General features: G+C 40.9%; 1 protein-coding gene and 1 long non-coding RNA gene across 2 annotated transcripts; both read right to left on the bottom strand.

Annotated features, from left to right (window-relative positions):
- Positions 1-687: 687 nt before the first annotated feature.
- sap30bp (SAP30 binding protein) lies at positions 688-21,663 on the bottom strand. The gene is given in 11 exon segments (XM_079333866.1): positions 688-1,473; positions 4,062-4,149; positions 5,443-5,501; positions 5,712-5,824; positions 6,241-6,332; positions 10,395-10,483; positions 17,901-17,940; positions 19,571-19,612; positions 20,802-20,901; positions 20,903-20,911; positions 21,515-21,663. Coding segments are annotated over 11 exon segments (933 nt in total). The 5' UTR covers positions 21,634-21,663; the 3' UTR covers positions 688-1,291.
- Positions 21,664-22,062: 399 nt separating this feature from the next.
- On the bottom strand, positions 22,063-26,087 carry LOC306817366. The gene is made up of 5 exons (XR_013778017.1): positions 25,882-26,087; positions 24,535-24,739; positions 23,997-24,116; positions 22,880-23,904; positions 22,063-22,645 (listed from the first exon to the last, which is right to left on the bottom strand). It is a non-coding gene; the product is annotated as an uncharacterized lncRNA (long non-coding RNA).
- Positions 26,088-26,549: the final 462 nt, after the last annotated feature.

Raw genomic sequence — 26,549 nt, 5'->3', positions numbered from 1 at the left:
CCTTGCAACTTTAATCAGCAATAATGATTGGGACCATTTCCCCAATGAGTTTATCAATGTTTAAGCAAAGGCCAAGCCATTTCATAATTTTTTTAGCCTTTGAATGCATCCGTTTCCCAGAATGATGTGGTTTTGAGAATGTCTCTGTGAAACCCTTTTTTTGTGTTTGTTTTGTCTTTTCCTCAACAGGGTTTCCCAGTAAGGTTCAAAGCACACTTGTTGCTTCTTTTATGTTCAGAGGGAGCCCTTACCTTCAGTCTGATGTATGAACCTACATGCAAAAAAACTCATTTTTCACCCTGACTTTTTCTCGCCAGCTTTCTTATATCTGCTTAAAGAAACTGAATTTGGAAGAAAGCAAGAAAATCTGCAGCAGTGAACCTGTTTATATACGCATACTGTCCCATCATTGTGCCCATTATAAAGCTGCTCCTTGCAATCTTTCCCATTATGTTGTTCTTCCTGCCTTTGCTGATGCTTTGATTACTTTCAATAACACCATTCATGTACTGCGAAGGCAGTAAACTTGTAATTATAGTGTCAGACTCTGCAGCTTTGTCCACTATCCTGCATTTCGGGAAATGTGAATAATGAAGATATCGTAGGATGAAGTCCTATGTGTAAAAAAAGCTAAAGACGTGCTCGGTGTGTGTGTTCTGTATTTGAAAAGAACTGAAAGTAAGACAATTGAAAAGGAAACATCTGACTCATTTATTCCTTACGATCAATACATATGTACAAGTGTGAAAAAATCTTACCGTAGCAATGTTTACATACCAATAAAGAAAAAAAGGCTGACAAAAATGATGAACACATCAAGCTATTACACACAACTGCTACAGGAGTCATGGAAATACTGCACCAGAGCTATGCGTAGAAAAACGAACAACTTTTCTGATATCTCCAACACGTCTATTCGAGACCTTTTTCCTTTTTCAACCATTGTCATACTCCTGTTCTGCTTCACTGTCTCAGAGAGACCTTTATGCATCTGATTTTCAGAGGAGCATTTCTAGACTCAGGTCATTTCTACCAAACTTGGCTTTTGTGAGCAGCTTGGATTGTCATCATCAACCCCCTAATAATTAGTTCAGCTATGGATGTAAGAGTGCAGGTACAATCCAGGAGCAAAAAAGGCAGTTTTAAAAAAAGTCCATTTGTAGCAGAGGTCATCTGTAGATCTTTTTTTTAAAACATCCAATGATGAGGGTCCATCACTTCCTTTGTCCTCTTCTTACACATGAAATGAGCGGACAACACCAGAGGTCATCTTCCAGCTCATTCTGTGCATTCACTGTTTTGACTTTTTCAGGATCGTCCCCACTGCAGAGATGACAGTAGTCTTGGTGCCGCTGGCCGTGGTTGTCACGGAGACGACTGCAGGCAGGGTTCCGGAGGTGGTGATGAGGGTGGGCTGGGCGAGGGTCACAGGGATTGCAGAATCCCACTTGCTTTTCCTCTTCTGAGCTTCTGCTGAGCAGAGTAAACAAAGAAGAAGTGAGTGCACACGCAGGGCTGCAAAGCGTTGAGCTCTGAAGAGCGATGTTTTTAGCTGTGCGTGCCAGTGAGTACACGCAATGTGGCAGATATGTGGTCAGAATGTAGTACCCACAGAGGCAGTGAAGAAGACTGCAAACTTATGAATACTTATTTATACCGAGTAGTTGAATTAAAAAAAAGTCCTGAAATTAACTTTGCAAAGAGAAAAAGAAAGAAATACAAGTAACTTGTTTATGAGATTTCATACGCACTTGTTTAATTTCAAATGTGTCAAGAAATGGAAATCAAATTGCTGTAATTATCTATCTGTCAAAGTGATAGCTTCTTGGCACGCAAAACACACATTTCTGTTTCCCTCGAGGTTCTTATAATAGGAAATATGGCAGGGTTAATATCTGCAGAGCAGCAACACTGAACTGTACCATCTGAAAACAAATATTGTAAACATCAGGGATGCACAGAGGCATCAGTTCAACATCGGTATCAGCTGATATTGACCCCGCTGACCGACAGCGGCACATTATGTGTGATGAACAGAAGCCGATGTTTACTTGTTGGGACAAATTGACTTAACGCTGACGTCTACTAAACCTAACTGCTGATCCAGTGACGAGGTTCTTTATTGCAGATGATGAAGTCACAAACACCGACTTGTTTTCGTCGTCTAACGTGAAAGAAATTGTTGCATTATGGGAAACCAAGTCAAACAAACACCGATATTGGAACTGTCAATCGGTCCTGATTTTTCCAATCGGTGCACCTCTAAGACTTCTGAGGAATCAGGGCGGGACTCATGATATCATACGATGGATGTTTTGCGACAGAATTTGTTTGGAGGATTTGGGGTTCGTATGACTCCATAATTTTATGGAAATATTTTAATTACCGTACTTTTTTTTGTTCCAATCAAATCAATCTTTATTTGTATAGCGTCAATTCGTAACAAGTGTTATCTCACTTGACAAAAAGCAGGTACAGGACCTTACTCTGTCTGTTAACATTACAAAAGAACTTTTGTTTTTTTTGCCCCCTTATAGATTAGGATTTGACAAACCCCATCTATAATTTGCTCGTCATAGAAAAACCTGCTCTGTGCTGAGCAACTGACCAATTACAACAGAGCGGAACGGCCGACCAATCAGATCAGACGAGGCCCACGTGGGTACCCTGACCACAAGCAAACGCAGGCAGAGGAGAGAGCCTGCATGCAGCTGCAGTACATGAAAACAATCACTTTTAAGGAACATCAGTGATTGTGAACATACTTTAGGAGACGTAAATTAGATCCCACAAAAAAGGCATAATATGGAACCTTTACTCCCTAAAGAGTCTCAAAGAAAAGGACACAGTGTTTAAGGCGTACGTGTGTAGGTTCAATGAAGATCCACTGTGCTAATAGTAAGACAATAGTAAGACAATAGTAAGGATGTGAAGAGTCGATACTTCCTTGTGCGCTTATTTTGGCCCTAATCAGACGGCCTGTTCAATATTTACAATCCTGTGATGTCTCACCTTTAGTGTGAATGTGCCTTTTTCTGAGGTAGTAACAGGGAGGCGTTACAGGGGCGAGACAGGATCAGCGGAGGAGAGCAGCGCTGTGTGTGTGTAGGTGTGTGTTTGTGTGTGTGTGAAGCTCCCACTGTGTCTCTACATGTCGTACTTCTGCAACCAAATGTGAACACTGCGACACCAACATTTTGTTTTTGTGTTATCACAAAGATTGTACAAAGGTGTAATGGCGGCTGAGCTCAGTTACGGTAAACACAATCTGAAAGGGACTTTTAAACCCGTTCCAACCAAGCAGTCTGCTTTAGTTTAGTACACGTTGTACAGTTCAAGGGGGAGGGGGGGGGGGGGGGGGGTCACCTGAATTGCAACCAATCAACAGACAAAGGGGAGGGGCCTGTGTGCTATAGTGTACAGTAGCTCCAGTCTTGAGGGTCGGATCAGTGTGACACCTCTACAGAAGGCTAGCAAAAAAAACCAAAAACAGGAGGGATCGGTTTTTTTTGACAATAGAAATGCCAAAAAGTAAGCACTGAAAAAATGCAACTGGAAAATGCAACGCTGTGAAAAAGTCAAACTCATCATGTTTGAGTATCACGCTGTTGGTAGGGCAAATGTAACATTTTGTGTTTGTTACATTAGTATGTCTTGGTCTCAGTTAGTGTGGTCCTGACTACAACACACTGTTGTACTAAGGTTTTTTTAAAGGCATTCTTAAGATAAAAAGGGAGTTCAAGTTACTCATACTTTTTATTATTTTATTATTATCATCATTGCTATTGTAGCAATCTTATAGTGAAGAAAATAGAGCTATATTATAGATGTCTTCTTTTTGGCCAAAAGAATAAACGTTGGAATTCGGGACAACAAATCAGTAAAAAAATATGAATTGTGAGATTTGTGATGCACTGCTCCCTGAGTAGGACGCTTAAGTCTGATATCACTTGTTCCAACTGAACAACACTGACATGGTTGCTATTTTTTAGTGTATTAAAAAAAAAAAACATGATTTGAATTAAAGTGGCAGGAGCTCAATATGTGAGGTGAATGTTTACCTGTGGCGGCGGTGGCGGTGCTGCCTGTGGTGGACGCTGCTGTGCTGGAGGGGTTGGTGCCCTTCTTTGTCCCAGTGACAAACTCAATCTGTGAAACACACAGCGTATTATGAGCCACGGCGTTAGTCCTGGTGCTGTTTGGCATGTAACGTTTTCAACCAACAACCATTTTGTCTTCAGGAGCTCATAGTGCCGGATTACTCGTCAGGAACATTATGAATGCAGGCCAGCACCAACACTCTCTAAATGGGAGGTGGAGCCTTAGGTTATCAGGCCCCTCCCCTTTGGAGTCATCTACCAGTCAGGGCCTGAGACGCAGACACACTCAGTACTTTTAAGAGTAGACCTAAAACATTCCTTATTTATAAAGCGTATAGTTAGAGCTCGTTATGCTTCTATAGCCTTAGACCAGGGGTCTCCAACAGGTAACTCGGGAGCTACCGCTAGCTCTCGGGCAGCTTTTCAGTAGCTCGCCTATAGGTTGACTGACTGTTTAAGAAGCTCTTGGCCACTTTAATTTTTTCAAAGCTGCTCTCAGGTGAAGAAAGGTCGGAGACCCCTGCCTTAAACTATCAGGGGAACCTGGCAACTTCAGCTCATCTCTCCCTCTCTGTGTGCATTCACACCATATTACAGCATGTAGCTGTCTGTAAATCTTACTAAACAGCTTGTTCTGGGAATTTCTGAGCTCTCATGCTTTGTAGATTATTTGGACTTGTTAGTGGGCTGCTGCTTAGACCCCCCTCTCCTCTCTGATCGTCCCTATCCTTTTTCAACAGATACCTGTCCGCCATGCTGGATTAAGGCTGGGTCATTGTAAAAATAACAGAGTAAGTTCTTCTGCCTGTTTTTTGTAAAGTGTCTCGCGATAACATTTGGTATGAATCGGCGCTATACAAATAAAGATTGGTTGAAACAGTCATTCGGCGTTTGTCAGTGGCAAGAAGAATGTCATCCACACCGTCTGACTGGTTTGATCTTCTCATCAACATCAACTTGTGTTAACTCGACTGTGGCCTGCATACCACGGTCTACGTCCCACGGCAGAGTGCATCAGAGCAGCTCATGTAAAGTACAAGTCCTTTCAAGTCCAGTTCCTAACTCAGACGCAGCTGTAGGAGAAAAACTGTATCACCTCTGAATGAAATGGAAAGGAAAGACAGTGTTTTTAGGTGAACTTCCAGAGGAGGACCTGTATTTACTTGGAAACCCACTGAAAAGCATGAATAGGCATGGGTGAAGCTCATCGTGGATCCCTGCCTGCACCTGATTATATATAAAGTACTTATTAAGTGCAGCTGGTGGAGACTTGCTCCCTGACGCAGAAAGAGAGGAGAGCCGACTCCAGAATAATCCTCCTTTTTGTTGTTGTTGGACTCACCTTTGTCCGCTCCTTCTTGGCTTTCTCCAGTTTATCCATCTCCACCTTCTGGGCTTTGGCTGCAGAAAGAAGACAAATGCATTTGTGTTGGGTTCTTATGTACTCGTTTTCTGGCACAAATACCAAAGTGCATGAAGCAGCACTTCATCAGGGCCACAAGCTGAAACGAGTCACTCCAATAAAGACGATCTTCACACGACACGCGTTGTTGGAGCTTTTTGAGATCTTCTCTACTCACAATAGAGCTGTGAAAAAGTGACACCGCTTACCTAGGCCTTCATAGTAAGAGTCTTCTGACCAGCCGTGAGGATCGAACATATCTTTTGGGTAGTTGGTTCCTAGTTCATCTATCCCACAGAACTGAATGAGCTTCTCGTAAATGCTGAAAAACAAACCAAAGACATGTTATAAATGATCATCAGGTACAAAACACTTTTAGTTAAAAGTCACAAAACTACAGCTGTACCTAGTTTAAATGGGTGTTTTTTTATCTTCTGTTTTAGTGACGACTTTTGTGAAATTAGCTTTTTTGCTAACTGCGGCTGTGAAGCTGTGTTGCCAACTTGTTTTAATGACAAAAGCAACAATGAAACTGTGCAGACGCAGGAGCTCCTGGGGGGGTAAGCTATGGGGCTGCTGAGCTTTCAGGTCAGGCTTTCAGATCCTGAAGCTTGCTCTCTTTGTACCCGGCTAGATCCCCACTGTAGTCTATTTCAGATTCTAAAAACATGATCTGGTTGGACGCTCGGGGAGAACTCCATGTGTTTGGCTGGTTAGCTCTCCAGCTGAGCTGCATACCTGGGGTTTCTGAATTCCTTCTTTTTCTGTATGTGGCTGTTGATGTCAAAATCACCATGGAGCTTCCTCTCGTACAGCTTGTGGATCTTGTCCTGTCACAAAACAAACAAATGAAGGGATGTGAACATCTCTCACTCTATGACACCTCCGCTCTGTAAATGATCAAATAAACAAAACCCAAACGTGATCTACCCTTTTCTCAAGCAAAGGTCAGTGTGAATGGACCAGTTGTATTTTAAGTTTCTGATTCTCTTTGGAAATATTTGGCAACCGGGTTCAACTGAGCCACAAAGAGCTGGCAGCTTTTAGGCTGGACATCAGCGGTGAAACATGGAACAAGATGGAAAAATGGAAAACTTAAAAAATGATGTTTCTCAAAACACAAAGAGTTCTGAACTTACCGCTCTATTCTATTCCCCAACTTTACCGTTTATTAGCTAGCTTTGCCTAGCTGAGAGCATCTAAAGGAATACATCCTGCATTTTGTTTCCTGTATATGGAAACATCGTCAAACAGGGCTGGGTGATGTTTTTATCAATAAATCAAATTTCAGGTAAATGTTCTCTTTCCTTTCATCTGCTGATGCCCTTGGGTCTTGTAGTTCACTTCCTCCCCCCTGTAGTTTACTTTCTACAGATGACCGGGAGGCCCGCAGGTATGTGCCACCCGGTTGAGAGTATTTAGCTGACTTCTGTACTTTAGCTGTGATCAGAAACTGCTAGTGCACTTTTAAAGACAAGGTTACAGATTGACCTTTGACCCCATAAAGAATTAATCCAGGTTCCTCACCCTTTATCCTCAAAGGAAATTCAGTTTGCTTTTGTTTTATAAAATAAAAGCAAAGCTTGTTTTTAGAATTTTTTTTAATTATTTAAAGTTCTTTTCACAAGGAAAAAAAATTGATGAAAAATTATATTAAAATAAATATTATTCACATCCATATTTTCAAGGCTATGGCACATTGCTGCCCTTGTTGTCTACAGTCAAGCTTCAATGTGTTGATTACATATTGTTAGAGCTATTAAATCTATGTTGAGTGTTTTAGTAAAGCGAGCATGAGCAGACTTTCCTGAGCCATCTGTCATCTGGGCTTCCTCGCTGCGGGGTATTAAACATGCTGCACTTCTGCTTTTTAGACCTAAAAGTCTTAAACACGCCACCTGGAGTAAAAGCTAAAGGTGACGGAAGCTGTCACTTTAACTGAAGACAAATTTACAGCACACTGGCGGTTCCAGTTCACTCACACTGATGCCAGAGGTTGCTCTGTACAGGGACCATTAGAACAAACTGATCCCATTCATATTCTGCTGAAGAAGCAGTGGGATGGGTTAAGTGTCTTGCCCGTGACACATCGGACGTGTGGCTGCAGGAGCTGGGGATCTTTTTTTTTTTTTTTTTTTTAACTTGTCATAAAGCGGATTGATTCCAACAAATGGTGAAATCTCTGCAATCAGCGCATTTAAACATATTCACACATCTCTCTCCTCCCTCGTGTCCTCAGGGTTGGAATATCCAGGCTTCTGCTGAAGGTGAATCATTATTTGCTCATCTGATAGATGGGGGGAGTGTTCGCCTCGAGGTGAGGCTTGCTGAACTGTTCACTTGCCAGGTCAGGTGTGTGTGTGTGTGTGTGCATGCGCGCGTGTGTGTGTCCTGACCTGCCTCTGCTCCACACAGAGCAAAACCATACTGCAGTTAGAAACAGCAAGTCCACAGAAGTAAGTAAGTCAGACAGAGAGCATTTGCTGGAGATACTAAATTGATAGGAGATGACAGTGTGTGCTGGTTTAATTATAGGGCTGAGTCAAAGAATTTACGCAGCCACCAGAGTTTATTTCTAACCCCAGAGAGAGTGAGAGAAACGGCCCACTTGGCGAGGAGAGCTGGTTATTTTGCATCAACACTGAGACGAGGTAGCTGTAAACACCGAACACTCCAAAAGGGACGAGTGCAGACAGTGCAGTGAGAGAGAAACACTTTGACTAGCTGGAAAGTGTTCGTCAGACACATAAAACAAATCTACAGACATGTTTAAACACAGGACACAGAGCACCAGGATTGTTTCATCAAGCAGTCAGAGAACCAACAACCCCCGCTGTACCACAGCGCCCCTCCTCTGCTCTGATTAGTAGCTGCACTGATGGCAGTTAAAGGATGGACGTGCGACTTCTTCATGATCTTGTAGATGTCGCCCTAGAGCACCAGCATGAAACACAAACAACTCAAGCTGCATTGTTGCGCTAGCAGGCTAATGGTAGCGCCCCTTTAGTTAGCTTGTAGCTTCACACTGAATGCAAATTTAAAAAGTAATGACCACGATCTAAAAACGCTTGTGTGACGTTCAAATAAACAGTGAGGACAGTTTGTTATTCTTCTTTTCTCTAGTTCTTCAATTAAGCTTGATGAAGTTTTTATACGTAAGGGGAAGAGCTGGACGTGGAAACGTGACGTAAACACGCCTCACACAACATCACAGCGGGCAGTTATGACTCACAGAGATATTTGGATTTCTTCTGTAATTATGTAAAATGTCGCACATTCAGCCTGTAAAATAAAAACTGCTCAAACAAAATGGCTGCACTAAAAATAAACCCATAAATAAATGGTCCCTGCATTGACGTTCTCCCCACATGCTCCCAGTGCATCAAACCAGCATAATGTGAGTGCAACGCCACCTATCCTGCACTTTACACTGTTGTCGTCTTTTTTGGTCAAAGTGCTTCCGGACAGTCACGGCTGACATGTTGAATGTAACGCTGAGCACAGGGTTGAACTATTGTAGCCAGCGGTTTAACTCCAACATGTGAAGCACCCCCTGTAGATGAACTTTATTTGGTCTTTTTCCTTTGCTATCCTTGGACTACATGAAAAGTCTGCCACTCCTCCCCGGCCAACTCGGATGAAGAGAGGGAGCGGAACTCATCTAAGTCCTGACACAAAGAAATAAAACTTTTTCTTGTTTTTTTACAGGCTGCCATTCTACAGGGCGAATTAAAAACAAGTCTATCATGGAGTAAATAGTAATGAATGGAGTGACGACGAGTGAAGAGGAGGAGTCAAATTAAGTACCATGGACAGCTCCTGCATCATGACAGTCCTTCACAGCGACAGAGACTTCATAGTTCATCATGTTAAAAATCTCAAAGTGTTTCAAACTGACTCGGTAAATTTGAGTCCATAAAAAACAATTACCTCCATAATGTGTGTTCATTTAAGATTTGGAATGGCAGCCTGAGAAGTGATCGTGTCTCTCTGAGACATCTTATTCTGATTCTGTAAGAACGTTAGCATTGTGGGCTACACACTAACTCACGTCACTCAGCTAACAGCTCATCTTGCCCTCACTGGTAGTGTTAGCTGTAAACACTGACTGTTTTTTTTATCTGCTTTGGTATTGGTGCTACATAAAATGGCTCCGTTTTCAAACTCTGGCTATGATGTCACAAAGTTGGAATGATCTGAATTTTCCACCAAAGGTATTAATTGGATTGAAGGTCAAAGGAAACGATGAAAATTTCATTTTAAGCTGAAAATACAGGCCAGTTTGTCACCTAAATCAACACCTGCCAGAAGCTTGTTACGGTAGTAGTCGTAGTCGTGAAATGTTACGGGAGTAAAGTTATCTACAATGAGTACTTGAGGGCGCCCCTTGTGGTCATGACTGCAGCGAGTGTAGGTTTGAATCCAACCTCTCTCTTCAGCTGTCAGCAAGAAAATTAAACAACCCAGAAATGAGTACTCGAGTAACTCGAGTAGTGAAGAATATAACCTTTGAAATGCAAGTAACCCATTTGATGCAATATCAGGTTAAATCGTTGTGTAACTTAAAATGACTATCAGGTGAAGATCTTCGAAGAGAGATGGGAACAATGGGAGAAATACACCATTTCTGACACACTTCCTTGAAGTATGTATATTAAGAGATGTACGTATGAACTAAAATATGAATTTTGATGTGTGTGCATGTCAGCAAATGACATTATATACGTTGTTGCCTTTTATTCATGAATGAGATTCTCTCTCTGTACCATAAATGCTTCAGAGGAAGGACATACTTTCCTTTTGAATCCTGGCACAACATGAATCCAGGGTGCCTTGCACTGAAAAGCGATGTGGTGAAATGCTCATGTAACAGAAGAGGCGTGCGTGCCTACCTGGAGTAGGCTTGAGCAGCGTCCCGGGGGATCGGGGGGGATCCTGATGTTATCAGGTGACATGTTCCTCACCTTCTCTGAGAAGAGAGCTGGCAAAAAGACAAAACATAGAACAGATGAGGGATGTGTACGTTTTCACACCAGCCGCTCTCCTTCTCTTCTCTGCCTTGTCCCGCTTGTCTCTACATGCAGAGTAAGGATGAGCAGAGATAACACTGTTATAAAAACAAAGCGAATGTATTCCTGTTAGAATTAAAAGATGACAAGTAAGAGAAGAGGATGTGATTTCTATCTGAACTGGAGAACAAACAAAGGTGGACTGAGTGTAAACTTTAAACATATGTTGCTGAGCATCCTGTTGTGCTCGTGGTGTAACAGAGCAGTGTGGTATGAGGAGTGCACATCCTGGGCAGGGAGTGGCTGTTGTTTGGGCTTGTAAGGAGAAGGGAGGCTCCCCGACCCACCCTCCCCCCCCTCTCTCTCCCTGCCTTTGGACTCCCGTCTTGATTTGGCTCTCCCTGCTTGACTTGTCTGTCTCTGCTTTCTCTGACTGCAGGCCAGACATTCTTCAGTGTCACTCTTTATCCCAATCACACAGATAGTCGTCAATCATCCTCTGAATAAGTGCTGCATGCTGTGCGCAGTGTGTGTGTGTGTGTGTGTGTGTGTGTGTGTGTGTGTGTGTGTGTGTGTGTGTGTGTGTGTGTGTGTGTGTGTGTGTGTGTGTGTGTGTGTGTGTGTGTACAAACGCAAGGGTTCATCCTGCTGAAATTCTGCACAGATTGTCAACAAGTACAAACTTGACTGGACACGAGATGATCATTTTCTGCAGTGCTTTCTTTTTGCTGAGCCTGGCTGAACATTTGTTCTTATAAAACTTAAGAGGGAAAATTCCACAGTCCTGACATGTCGGAGCATCATCACCCTTTTTCGTTTTTTACTGTTTGTTTCTTTCCAAGTGTTTCGTCGTGATCGCAGATATCAACTTTCACTTGAGGTTAAAACTAAGTTGGACTTCAAGTGGTTTCACTGAGGGCTGGGCAATTTGACCTCAAATCAATATCACCATGAACGGAAGGTTTGACTTCAATATTTTGTTTTTCGCTCTCTACTGTAAATATGCTCCACTGTTAAAGCTGGAATATTAATTCTAATAAAAGAGTACATATCTAACTATTCTGAGGTTCTTTATTGAGTATTTTGAACTGAAATCAAAGCATTGTTTCATATATAAATGACAGTTTAGTTTTAAGTACAAATTAACTGTAATCTGCCGTTTTTCCACAGTGTTTACATATCAATTCTTTTCATTTGGTGTCGTCCTCCCTCAAGATAAGATGTGTCCATTGCTTTGATGTTGAGGATTGGATCTTTTTTTAACGTGCCCTTAGAATAACTGAAATAATTGACATGAGCGAGATTATGTCGTTTAATTGTTCTGAAACATGGAATTCAATTAATTTTCCATTAATTTGCATTTTCCCTATTTTCACTTCAGTGACCGGCGCCTGCATCCCAGAACACTTGACCCCAAAGAGCAGTTCATCTGATCAGAGTGAACGCCAACGTACCATAGTCGAGAACCAGGCACGATTCATGTGTACTCAAGTACGACCTGCGGGAGTTGTGAACCCAACCACGACGGTTTCATGACGCAATTCAAACCGGCTCCTGTCACTTCAAAAACTGGCATCCGCGCAGCACAACGCGGCTCGTCCTCCGAGCTGCACGGTAGATGTGGAAGTAGGAAGAGGGCTGTTGTTGTTGGCGTCTCAGAAATAACAAAACCCTTCATAGCAGCAGGATGGACTCAGCCTGCAAGTGGCTGCCATGGTTACGGTTTATATATAGTAAGGAATGATGTTAGCAATGTGGGCGGATGTGGATCAGTGGGTAGAGTAATCATCTCTCAAGCGGAAGGTCGAGGGTTCGATCCCCAGCTCCTGCGAGCAGCATGTCCGATGTGTCCTTGGGCAAGACACTTAACCCTGAATGTATGCAGTTCGCTGCTCCTGTGGTCGAACGCTTGGTGCGCTAATTGCCCCACGAGATAAATAGAGTGAACGCAAACCATCGTGCCCGGTATGAAACAACTGCGCCTAATGTGAAAACGCCCGTTTAAAAAAAAAAAAAAAAAAAATGTAACCACAATAAAGAATCTATTTGATTAAAAAAAAAAAATCTGAAACTAACTCAGACCACCTGTGAGCCTGACAGTTTACAGCGATTGGAGCTGAACGTGATGAAAACAACTATTCCAGCATGCACATGTTTACAGTTAGTTCCTGCAACAATTTGTCATCGCTGATGTCTTAAATATTGACTCAGTAGCTATTCTGTCTTTCGATGTGTGGACAAATCTGTAAATGTTTGCAATGATTGCAAACTGGTTCATTAAAAACAGATTGAGTTGAAGTCGTGACTGCACGTGCTCTTGTGTTAAGAGTGACGGACGCAGAGCTCTTTATTTTAATGTCGCTGACATTATTCTGATCAAGATGAGGTTCAGTAGCCGCAGTATAACACACTGTGTCTATACCTTAGCTACAACATGTCTGTTGATATAAACATTGCAACTCTGCAGTGAGGCAATCCCTCCTCGTGCGACTGTGCCAGATTTGAACTTTGAAGTGTTTGTGTGCAGACACACTCTCTCCCAACAGTCCCTCCCTTCTCCATCTTTGCTATTTACCTCGGTCTACCAATCATGTGGGACCACAGGTCCACACGTGTGGATCGACTTGCCACCTGAGCTCGCTTTGCTCTGGAAAGTTCATAGCTGATTTTGCGCTAAACGGCTCATCCAAGTCAAAGGTGGGGCAGGGCGTCGCCGTTTGTTGGCGAGACTCGTAAGTAATGCTAAGCATGTGCATCCAGTATGCATGCACATATGTTTTTGTTTTTTTTTGTGAGCAGGTATGCAGTTACATGACAATAAACGGTTCCATACATGTAACCGTTTTGTGCAAGCCTCATTGTAAAAACACGGGAGAGAATGTAGCCTCAAGGCACAGAAAAACCTGACAAGGCAAGCGAGATGAGTCACAGGCAGGAGGTGCTGGCTGTTTCTCACAGTCACACACATGCACATAAAACCACCTCAGACAATTACACATTGTCGCTGCCATGGGGGTTTAGTCTGCTAATCCACTCGAGATAAAATGGATTTAGTGGATTATTCCACAATCTGAACAAACTAATTTAACACGAAACACCAAAATAAACTCTGAAGCCTCCAGAACTGTGAGGCTGTGTAAATAAATATCCCTTTTATTCATTCAGATAAACATTCTCTCACATAGAGGGAGCACTGTCACAAAGTGCATGGAGACGCAGAGTGATGAACAGACGGAGGAAAGATTCTATTCTGCATGAAAATTTCCATTCCCCCCCCCCCCCCAAACACCACACAGAAAGTCTTCATCTGTGCCCTCGGGGTCTTTTTGGGCAGACAGACAAGGGCTGCTTCTTCAGCGAACAGACAAAGAGCCGTCTTCAGCCTGCTGACACGGAGGCCTTCTGTCAAGACTCGCTGTGACATTTACTGACTGACAAGCAGAGGAATCGAGCTCCGCTGCAGTCATGTCAAGTGTCGAAGCTGTGAGTCAGAGTACGCGCTGGGAATAGGAAGCCCAAAAGTTGCTCCAGCGTTTCCTCACTTCCCTTGAGACTTTTTTATGGCTTCATGGTATCAGAAGGCCGGTGCTAATGGAGAAAGTAAATATATGGGCAGCCGTCTGTCCCACGTGTACTGCAATGTGTCATAAAGGAAGAGTCCTTTGGATAGTTTGTCATCTTTAAAAAAAAAAAAAAAAAAAGACAGGAACTCAAAGTTCTCGCTTGTTTCTTCGCCTGTAAGAACTGGATACTAATGCCTCCTTGTGACTAAAAAGCAAAGCTTACCATAAGTTAAAAAAAGGATGCTGATCATCCCTGACAAAAAGTTGGCTAAAGAAAAGGAATTTGAGGCAATAATTTAATTTCCTCTTGTGTAATCGCTCCAGTAGCAGCTCCAGCTTCCTCGTGTTGACGTAACATCTGGTGTATCCATGGCAACGATAAAACAGTCCATGTCTGTCATGGCGATAGTCGCTACAAGAAACGGCCCGATACGACTACAACAGTGTGGATTTCTCTGGCCTTGATAACTGTTGGAAATATGTCAGGTAATGTAACAGGTTTAGTCCATTTTCAGTCCCAATAGTTGAGTGGAAAAATTAGAGCTGTCACTTTAAAGCGTTAAGATTAATTAATTACACTGCAAATTAAAGCGTTATAAAAAATGACGCAAAATTAATTATAGCACACCTGAATAGAAAAATCAATGTAAATTTTACCCAGAAACAATAGATTATAAGAAAAGCGCATTTCAAACTTGGCCCATTGAAGGACCCGTACTTGTCAGTGGCATGTCATTTCAAACATGCAATGCCATTGCGATCCAAACCCAGCGCCATACAGCTTTAGCCAAACCAAACAAAGCAGGACTGAGGTGAAAATGTTGTGTCCATTCAGCAGCTCGGAAGCAGCGCAAACTCCCCTGGAGGACGGAGCTCGGTTCATTTATAAAGTCAAAAGGGTGGAGACAGCGCGCAAGACGACGGACAGCAGCCAGGACCAAAACCCAAACCAGGAAGCCAGGTCACTATGTGTCTGCAAAGACCCAGGTTCTACATTTCCCCTGATAAAAGATTTGAGTAAAGAAAACACTGAGATAGTGAATCGTGATTAAGCAATAAAAATGTAGAATTCATAAGATTTGAACAATTTTAATTAAAGAGTAATAATTATAAGATTAAAGGGCATTTGAATTGAAATGTCATATTATGAAAATAACTTCTTTTTAATAAAAACTTTTTATTCAATCACAAATCTTCTCTTAGTGTATTCATTTTATTAGTTGTGCACTACAATTTTGTAATGTCATGAAATTTTAATTCTTTATTTGGGGACCTTAAACAGATATGAGATTAAAATGAGATTAATTAATTTCAAATCTGGTAATTAATTACATTAATTTTTTTTTTTTTTTTTTAATCGCCTGACAGCACTAGTAAAAATCTAATTCTACAGATTATACCTTTAAACTCAAACAAACTTTTAAAGGGCTATGAGCAATCATATTTTTGTAATTATTATGATTTAGCTCTACACCCACATTGCGTCATAGACGGGCTTCAGGAGTCGTTCACAGTTTTATTTTGTATTCAGATGACAGATGAGCGCTGTATTACATTCTCTGTGCTATCATCCGCATCCAGCCACGGGTCCACGTAAACAGGGAGCACAGAGGGAACCACACGTGGACGGGCTTCCATACTTGTGTGTGAGTGATGCCACTCCCTGCATCACTCATATCCTGTCTGATCAGATCCTCACTAACACACCTGAACTGGTCAGCCATTACTCACTAACCACTGCCAGCTCCTCAGGGAGCCTCAATCTGACTGTCAGTGGACAAAGAGGCTTTCATAAACACACCTCAGTGATTCATACGTTTACTGCAGTAACAGTCAGCTGACACGATCAAAGACAAACTTTGATTCTCCCGGCATGCTAGAATTGTTTTATTATACGTGCATAAACCTCAAGGGGTGGCTCTTATTGTGCTCCTTACTCCCACTCATAAAGATCAGACAACAGTAAATATTTTGTCAGAATTTTAACTCTCGGACCCAAGCTCAGAGTTTGTTCCTGAAAACATCATCTATCCTTTTGTTTTCTCAGACTGGTTGGAGTATTTTGCCGTCACTGTCGGGATACTTGTTTAACCCAAACAATAAAGTTCAAAGGATCAAAATTCATGGAAGACATTTTTAATATCATATAGAGAGGAACCAAGTCCAAAAACAGTTTCAAATTCAACTTGCTAAATTATCAAGTATAATCAACATAAATGTGGCCTGGAATGATTCAAGACTTCTTGAAGTTTGTTTTTTTTAAAGGTGCAACAACAACTCTTAGTACAATTAGGCAATAAAACAAGTAGAGGCAGCCCAATGAATTTAAAGAACTATTTAGCAGTAAACACTGGATTATCTGAAGTCATTCATTCTAAAACGTAAACTGATGCTCGTAGTGTGACGATAAGCTTTCTACATGTTGGAGTATTAATGAAAGTTAAATGGACTTGAACTTGTTTAGCTCTTTTCTGGTCTTGTAACTACTCAAAGCACTTCTCAGGTCACATTCATGATGGCAGAGGCTGCTATTTAAAGCGACTAATCAGAAGTAACTACATTCACACGCCTCCGACGTAGCAGTGGGAGCAACTTGGGGTTAAGCGTCTTGCCCAAAGACACATCGGGCGGGATCGAACCCCAGCTCCTTTGTTAGGAGACGGCCGACTCTGGCACTGAGCCACAGCCGTGTTAGCAGGCCTGACGCACCTGACTGAAAGAGCATCAAAAAAAGGACAACAACCCCTGATATTTCAAAATAAAAGCCTTTTTTTATGGCAGAGAAGAGAAACTACTACGACCTGTAATAAAACAAAACTATACATATCTGACCTCTTCAGTCTATCATCATACTGTTCCTGCTAATACGACACTGTTACCATCATTACTGACACTGCAGCTATACATCTACACGTATATTATTCATTGCTCTTTTTCGCATCCAATACGATACCGATAGTGCAGCCTTGAGTATTGGCCGATACGACATCAACGTGAATCATACTTACTTCTATGACTTAATTTTGTAGTGTGTTATAAAAAGACTTAATTAAGTGATGTTACTCAAAATGTCAGCAACAGCAGGTATGAGAAAAAGTGATGACCCATTAATCTTAACCTCCAACATAATATCTACAGTATTCTACGATTGAATAAAATAAATAAAAAATAAATTAGAATACCCTGAAAAATAACCCAAATAAATCCATTAAAAACAAATGAAAGTCTTTTAAAGTCTGTTGAATGGTCTCTGCTTATCGGAGTGCTTATATCTGAGATCTTAGATGCAGTCTGATAAAAATCCAATATTCGTTTTCTGGCTGATATCGCACCATTATCAATATGGGATTGGGAAACACCTGAATGATGGATTGATGTTAGCTCTTTGTGGATTTTAACTGCTCTTTTCTTAAGTGACTTGAGATAAGGTGTTATAAAATTGAGCTAAATAAAAATGGATCCATTGATTGACATCTAATACTTCCGTACTGCCTCCTAAAGCTGTGTAACTCATATTTTTTCTAAACGTGCAGATAAACAGGGATACGACCATGACGCCCTCATCCAAAGTAAGCTATGTATGTGAGGCAGACGTGTTCATTTCAATGACAGAACGAGTCCTTTAAACTGTGCGGCTAACTGAACTCTTCATAGTCAAGGTCTGGAGCTCTGCGGCACAGAGAAGGCTTCGTTTATGCACATGATTGTTAGTCTGATTGTTTCATTGTTGTATTAGATCCGTTCATGGAATTTATTGAAAACCGCTGCCAGCTTAATCCTGAGGAGTCGGTCAAAGGTACGTACGTGTGTGTGTGTGTGTACTCACCAACTAGCTCATTAGGATCCCTTTTTTCTGCTTCTGAAATCTGGGGGGGGGGGGGACAAGAGGGACAAGAGGGGAAAAGAGAGAAAGAGACATGGAGTTTTTAGGTCCCTTTAGTCAGAGAGATTCATAAACTGATGGAAGAGGCTCTTTAAAGCACCATTTAAATGTGATTCAGTACAGGGGACTACAAGTTGTGATGAAACCTACAAATCACAGGTGTGAAACAACAAACTGAGCAGAGCAGAGTCCGTCAGGAGAACAGATTGGAAACAAGAGTGAGTGAGTCCTGGCTGTTTTCAGTGAATGCCTGAGAAGTCTCGCACAGCTTCTCAAATATGTGGCCTGGTGTGCCAGCACTTTCAGGGCATAACACAGGTTTAGGATGGGGCGAGGGGGGGGAACAGTACTGTTATTCACAGGCATCATGATGTCACCTAGCAACTGCACGGGCAACATCAAAGAATCTTAGTGAGGGTGGACAAATCAAAGTGAGGAGGGGGGAGTGGACAGAGAGACGCGAGCGCTCAGCACAGCTCGCTGGCAGCCATCCAAAAACCAAAGAGAGTAACAGAAGCTGCTGTTTCAGAAAAAGCTTCAGTTCACCGATCCACAGCTCAAGTTTCTTCTTCGACTCTGCCGACCTTTCACTGGACTGGACTGAATTTAGAGACAATCGAAATGCCGCTACGCAAACAACCAATGCAAGCGTTACATGGCGGATGACTCCAGAATGTTTAAGACATTTTCTGAATAATCAGTCACTGTGGTTTAAATAAGGCATTTTTGCGGTGACCTTTTAATCCGTTATCCACCAGATGTCCAACTGTGTCCAGAAATGAATAGATAACAGCAAGGACGAAAGACAGAAAGAAGGAGAGCTCATGCAAACACTCTCTCTCATTCCATGAAATGATAAATCTCTATCTGACACATCTGAACATCAGTCCTATACCGCTTCAGGCTACATAACACAAGTCAGCCATTCTCTTTAACACGGTTTAAATTATAATTATTGATCATTATCTTGCAAAGTAAACAAGATCGTGACCAAAACTTGCCTGGAAATGTTCTCTCTCTCTCTCTCTCTGTCCTCAGTGGGAGAAATTATTAACATGACTGCACATGCATTATTGTGAAATCGCATCATGACGCATGCAGTAACAATAACTAAATCCCAAAGCCTGAAGGATGCAAGCGCTGTTTCTCTATTTAAGACACAGAATGCTCACAAACAAGCAGCTAATGGAATGATGAACGATCACAGGTGACACACAGAGCACAGTTACTTTTATTATTTCTGCTTTTTAGCTTTTGTGACTCAGTCTCACCTCGTGAAGCTGGACTAATCAAACACGTTCACAGGGTGGGGTTAGTACGATGTGCAGGTTGTATTAAAAAAAAAAAAAGCTGTTATGTTGAGCTCTAAACTTCCTCTAAGTGCAACTCACTGACCTCGGCTGATTCCTTAAAAAACAAAACAAAAAAGAAACAAACCCACAGCACCATCTAGTGAACGCGCTCCGTCACAACACACAGTGACAGCTTTAACAAGGCCACGTCTCTGGGGTTAGTATCACAGTGTGACGAGAGAAATGAGATAACTAATCTGAGGCCTCAGATTAGTTATCCAAATCCATCCATCCATCCCACACCAGGTGGGGTTTAAATACCTCGACATCGTCTGCGTCCCTCCCCTCGTCAGATTCCACCTCCTATAAAACAAACAAACAATGCAGAAGGTTAACGGCGCAAGGATTAGAAGGAGGGATGAGTGTGAGTGTGTGTGTGTGTGTGTGTGTGTGTGTGTGTGTGTGTGTGTGTGTGTGTGTGTGTGTGTGTGTGGGGATCATGTGAATCATATATGAGAGACGTAAAAATTCAACAAAGCCTGAAAAACATTTTATGCAAAGGCAACAATCATCACTGAGCAAGACTGGTTTAAGTGGCCATGGATGTTGGAAATAAGTAGTGTTTACAAGTTACCAGAATTGTAATTCTTCAAGTTTGATACTCGTTAAAATCAAAGAATATCAAGTCAACAAGGTAAACTAAAATAGAAGTCCTGGTATTCTTTTTTTAATGACTAAAAAGTTCAGACCAGCTCCTGCACAATGTTTAACCCCTTGACGCCTATTGTCGCGAATTTGCATCAAACCGCTTCCGCTCCAAATGCAGCCATCGTGTAGTGATAATTAATAGTGATGATTAATATTTACAGTCTATGACAGTGACGCACTCCCTACTGAAAAGGGACAAAGCCAGTCACAAGACAGAGGTCCAGACATAACAGTTGGATGTATTATGCTGCATTCATGTGCTGCTCGGGTGATCCAAGTTTCTGTGCTGGAACGACGCTCTTCTAGCTTCAGTGTGTTCACGTGACTTCAGTGTGGAAAACTACAAAAATAACAGCGTTGATGCTACGAAAAAGATGAGTGCAATGTCTCTGTTTCATTTGAGCAAAACATTTATGTGCAATAAAAGAATTAATAAAAAGTATGTCCATAATAAATAGCACTGAAAATGTATCAAATAAGTATCATATAAATGTCATTATAAAAACTCTTTATTTATGCTTATTATATCCAAATTTTATTATTTTCAGTTTTCTTTTGCAGTTCTAGTAGTGCTGTGTTTCATTTCAGTACAGAAGTGATCCTCTCACTATCAACGTATTTGTTCTGATTGCAGATCTGTTGACGCAGTCACTCAAAAAAGGCCTGATTTATAAAGTGATGTAGCTACCGGCAAAACAAAATACAAGTTTCTATGGGCTTCCTCAGAGTCAAGAGGAGACTCAAAAATCTCACATGTCATCCTAGTATGAACATGGAAACAGACAAATAAATAATCCACAGAAATGAATATTACAGCGGACGACAAGAACTCACAAATACTGACCGAGTTGCTTTCTCTGCTGTCTTCATCAGCAGATACTTTTCCCTCTCCATCCTCAGTGCGGTTCAGGTCATCATCACCGTATTCGTACACCAGACCTCCTACTCGCACCTCTGTTTAAAAAAGAAACAGACACCAACACATGAAGCAGATATCAGACAAATACAAGGGGTAATTAATAACAACACTTTATTTACGTAGGAGCTTTAAAAACAGATAATGGCTTTGACAGCTAAACGAATGAGCTGAGGAATAAAACATTAACGATAATTAATCATAAAGAATATCTAATAATAAAAGAGAGGACTACAAAAATCTAACAAAATGTAACCACAACATGCAAAGGTAAAAAAAAAAGAAATTATGAATTAAAGAAGAAACAAAATAGGTCTAAAGGTGAAAATAAGAACAGAAATAACACCTTACATTATTAGAGTGATTAACATGAAGTCCTGTGAGCTGAAACTGGACTGTGCGTTAAAAAAACAACAATATGTGTCCAATGTGTACCACAAATCAAAACCATAAAGACCCCTAAATTAATGGTTTACAAGCTTTCTGTTGGTATGTTTACGTTTTTATAAAAAGAAGGAAGTTAGCTGTGTATGCTAATGTCAAGCTAACGTTAGCCACCACATGAAACGCAAAGATTCGAGTTTTCCGAGTTTTTCACCTCAAAACTCAGAAACGACTTGATTGCTCAAAATGTTCAACACATACCCTCCTCCTCTTCTTCCTCCTCCTCCTGCTCGACTTCTGGATCTGAATCAGGTTCTGAATCGTCTCCATAGTCTGCCAGAGAGGAGAGCAGAGCACTCTTTTTGCCGCTCGCCATTGCTGTGTGCGTCGCATAAACGTCTGGACGCAGGATGATAACGTCAACAGTTAGCATCCTGTGTGTGTTGTGGCACCGGGAGATGTAGTCCTGGGCTGCATGTCCGTGTTCGCTCATGCTACAAACTTAAACCCTGAGTTTAATTAAACCATTTCTTTTCACTGAATAAAAACAACATTTCATTTGGGAACATAAGGGCCTATATGTTTTTACTGTTTGGGCTATACAGACAGAACACATGCATGTTTGGCCCGTATACAACAGAAGAACTACAGATGGGAAAATGTTATTTACAAGACTCCTCTCCTTTTTCTAGACAATCTAAGCATGCGCATACAGCTGTCATATTTTTTGCTTTAAGGTGTATTTACTATTTGATGCATTTTGTAATTCAATGTAGTTTTAATTCAATAGTTTCAGACCACCATGTTTTGTTTATAAAGTACTTTTATTATGTTGGCATTTAAGACATTCAAGACAGGCAAAATAGTTTGAAATGATGTTCCACATAGGTACGTTTCATGATAATTTTTGAAATTGAGAAATGTACAACAAATTTCTTCCAATCTGTTTTTGAAGTGTGTTGTGATTTTTCTATAGTACTAATAAGAAATTAAAATAGCAAAGAAATATCGAATACAACAGATGTGGCACACAGAAGAAGAAAAAATATCCATCTCAATTCTTCACCTTCACCTAAAAGAAAGCAGTTTAAGAGTACAAAAAAAATCGTTTTCATGTCAAACATTTATTTGCAGAGCACAAGTCAGCTTGCTTCACAGGTGTCTAGATCACCATGTTCTCTGACTTCTTCTTCGTCTCATGTTTCTCCAGCACTCGGCTACAGCAGCATCCATAAAGCAGAGCAAAGACAACCAGAGACAGAGTTCCAAGCACAAACACTCCTATGACCACAGCACCGCCCAGCGCCCACGGCTCCTGATGAATTCGATACAGGAACCATTCAACCCAGTCCTCGGGCAACTCTATGGGTTTGAGCTGCTCTGGTACACTGAGACATAAACATGAATCCATAAAAAGGATGTACTTGATGAGACCATATTAAGTGATACAATTAGTGATCACTGTTATATTATATGCAGAAACAATGCAGTAATATTATCAAATGATAAACTTTCTGCAATAAACAAGACATTAGCGAGCATATTTCTGCCAACATGCTTTGTAGATATTTGCTGATGTTCCAGGAAATTGTAGCCCAACACATTTCTGTCCGTAGACTCACCTTTCTACAGCCATGTCCTGCTGGGTGATCTGCTCACAGCTCAGTGACTCCCAACAGAGTGTGAACACATTACAGTGTGTGAGAAATGATTGTTTCAGCTACTGTTCTGATCCACTGACAGCCCGGCATTTAAGTAAGGCAGCAACAGTTAACTTTGAGTTGCTCTTTGAGGGCACGGCAAACTGACAGCAACGGCTCCTGGTTAATGTTTACTAGAAATACTGAGGGGTGGAGGCAAAGCAGAGATCAGATGATAAGGTATGCATACAAGAGTCAGCTTTTTACTGGTGTGTTATTGATTCAAGCTCATTTTGATGAAAATATTGGGATCATGTTGTGTATTATTTAGATTGGGGAACATACAAAGTTTTTACATATAGTTAAATTTGAAAATAAAAAGACACAACACAGAGTTATATTTATTACATATGGAACATTTACTGAATTTCAAGTCAACAAACACAATATCATATTTCCTCAAACGAATACAGAAGAAAAGAACATCTTTAGGTCGCAAAATAACAGGAATACATTAGTAACTTTTGTGTCAAACAATGACAAGCAAGAAAAGAAGGACTTGAATTGGCCAGCAGAGGGCACTCTGTATAAGCACATCAGAGGCTCTGCTTAAAACAGAATAACAAGAATACTACACAAACAAGTTGGAATGTCTGTACGTTGTGCATATTGTTTTCACTTTTCTGATGAATACCAATGGAATATTAAATCAGTTCATTTGTAAAAAAAATAACCGTGGCATTTAAAAATAAAATCATCTCTCTCTCTCTGTATCTTTTCATCCATGGCTCCACTGTAGGGTTTTTGTTGTTGGAAAAGGCTGCCATACAGAGTTTCATTGTTCTGCTCTGTAATGAAGCTTGATGACTCTTGCCACTCTGCTGATTTATGTGGATTCCAGTGGCATGGCTCTGTGGATTTGGATCCAGTTTTTTAGCCCAGAACTGGCAACATCATACAAATGTGCGACCAACCGGGTTCTCCTTTAAATATATCCCCCAACAACTCTAAAAGGACAAAACAAATCCAGTGTCACTGCTAATGAAGGCCCTGTGATTGCATGAAGGATGGTAAAAAAAATGAGTAAGGTTGAATTTACTTGAGAAATCTTTTCCTCCATCTCATGTTCAGACAGGCTGGACTCTGGATGCCTGGTATCTTGGCTTTCCAATGCAGCAGCAGTGTGTGCAGGACAGCAAAACCATGAAGAGAACTGTGGCTGAAAAGAGAGACAGGAGGGGCACAGAGCAGACAATCAGACACGTTTGAAAATGCTGGGGTCATATTTGTGTTATAATTGGAATGTTAGTGGGAAAAAAACAAGTAAACAAGAGTGAGACCAAACTTTCAGTATAAGAAGAAATCAGACGGAGAATAAATTTTACATTCATAAGGACGAAATATCAAGAAAAAGGTGAAATTGTAAAGAATTTTTGCAACATACTAAAATATCAGACATGTACTTTTTTAAAAAGTAATTTGAATTGCATAAATTAATTTTGAGGTCAAAATGTCAGGATTTAGTTAATCACTCAGTATTAGGGACAGGTGTTGAAAGGTAAACGCAAATCAAAGCACAGGATCATGAGCTTTAAACAAAACATTTATGCCTTGTACTGTAACTAGTGGAAACTCACCACCAAATAGGATGATCACCAAGAAAGTTGAAAGCTCTAGATAGGAAGCTTGTGGGAGGCCCTGTAATTTGGCCCAGGCCCTCTGAAGAATATCCAGAAACTCCCCTTTCACCTCCATGTTGACTCTCAGATGCAGGTTACACTAAGAGATGTTAATAAAACGCAGCAGGCAGCTGTCAGCAGGGGGGAACTCTACACACTGCACCTGAAAAAAACAGGATGATATATTGTAAGCACGGTCTTGCATACACAAGAAAGATGTAGAAGTTTATTTTCATCCTCTGCTCCACCCTTCACAACTGCAATTTTATACTTCCACCCTGTAATTTCCCCCCAAGCTTGGTAAGCATATATGCTCTTTACCCATAAGTACTTTATGTGATCTGGGAATACCCTCTTATCAAGTATCAGCTCCCTTAATTAGCCCTTTGACACACTTATATTATAAGGTGTGTGTATACATATAGTTGAAAACCATGTGTCTACAACCTGTATTGTCCTGCTACAGTGTTTGACTTTGATTCAGTGCTCGATGATGGTGGGTGCATTCGTATCCGCGAACAAGAGGCCCTGTCCTGTACTTTCAGTTTAATTATAAACAAGGCAGACTATTTCAGACATGGCATTTTAAGACTTGGGCCTGTCATCGTCATTGGAGCAGCTGTGTGTGTGTGTGTGTGTGTGTGTGTGTGTGTGTGTGTGTGTGTGCGTGTGCGTGTGTGGGTGGGATCCTACAGCCTAATACCAGAAAGGCTGCACAGGAGACAGGGACACAGGGAACAGGACACTGAAGACCACCAGTCATCAGAGATCAAGTTTAAATGCACGTGCCTTACTGATGAACTCAAGACTAATGTGTTAAATGTGTTAATTGTAGTTTATCATGACTGACAGAGAAGTGTATGCTTTTAATAGACAGTAAAAACAACACTGCCATGAATCCTTCATAATATAACAGTAATACCACAGTAATAAACCATGCAGGTAGTCTTCAGGAAGCAAGGAGAAACTTCATAAACCTCTCTACTAACTAAATGTAACTAACCAGATGTTGTATTACTTTTACACGAACAACATTGTCTACATTCATTAGTCAACTGTTAATAGAAATCGTACTATTTTCTTGTATATTATGTATAATGAAGGTGATTTAAAAACGTCATCCAAAATAATATTTAAGATTCAAGATAACCCGAACACCCGAGTTTAAAGCTGAAATATCAGTTAGGTTTCTCCTCGATGCTAACTCTGGAAAAGTGAGGAAATGAGCAGATTGTTATTCAGTCGTGGCTGAACTTAGATTTTGCTGCCTCCATAAGTAGTAGTAGAAGTAAGACATTAACTTACCAAAGTATCGGTTCACCAAGGTAGATGGTTTTTGACCACAAATGGCTGCAGTGGATAAATTAAAAATGCTATTTTAGTCTGAACTACAAATGGCTAAATCACAAATTAGCTTTATTTTAGCTAAACGTAAATTAACATCGGCGTAAAACGAGTGCAGGACTCTTCACTTTGTGTTAACGATATAAAAACACGCTGAATTTACCATTTTGAATTTGTCAACGTACCTGCACGTTTCTGCCGGTTAAGTTGCTAGGTAACAGCAAGCGCTAAAATAGGAGTTTAACACCAACCACAACCTGCTTTACTGTAGACTACTGTACTACACTATTGGGCCACTATACTAAACAAACTAAATTATACTAACCTACGAGACTTAACTGGTGGTGGGGAGTGGGGACGGTGATGACCCAAAGTGGGTCTGGAAAAGTCCTGATGTCAAACAGTCATTCGCATTACACGTTTGTTGTGTTCAAGTTCATATGTACACAAGATGCAAGCTGCAAACTGCAACATTTTTCAAGCTAATTAAATTTTATTTTACTAATCTAATAATAACTTTGGGTCCACATTTTTCAGGATTTAGTTTGTGGTGGGTAGCCTAATGTTAGATGAGTTGAGAACCACTATACTTTACTACAAAAGATACTATAGTATACAGCATAGTATAC

Source organism: Symphodus melops, assembly GCF_947650265.1.
Source record: "Symphodus melops genome assembly, chromosome: 21".
Taxonomy (NCBI): domain Eukaryota; kingdom Metazoa; phylum Chordata; class Actinopteri; order Labriformes; family Labridae; genus Symphodus; species Symphodus melops.
Note: the sequence above shows the minus strand (reverse complement) of the source record. Positions and strands in the feature narration are given on the sequence as shown.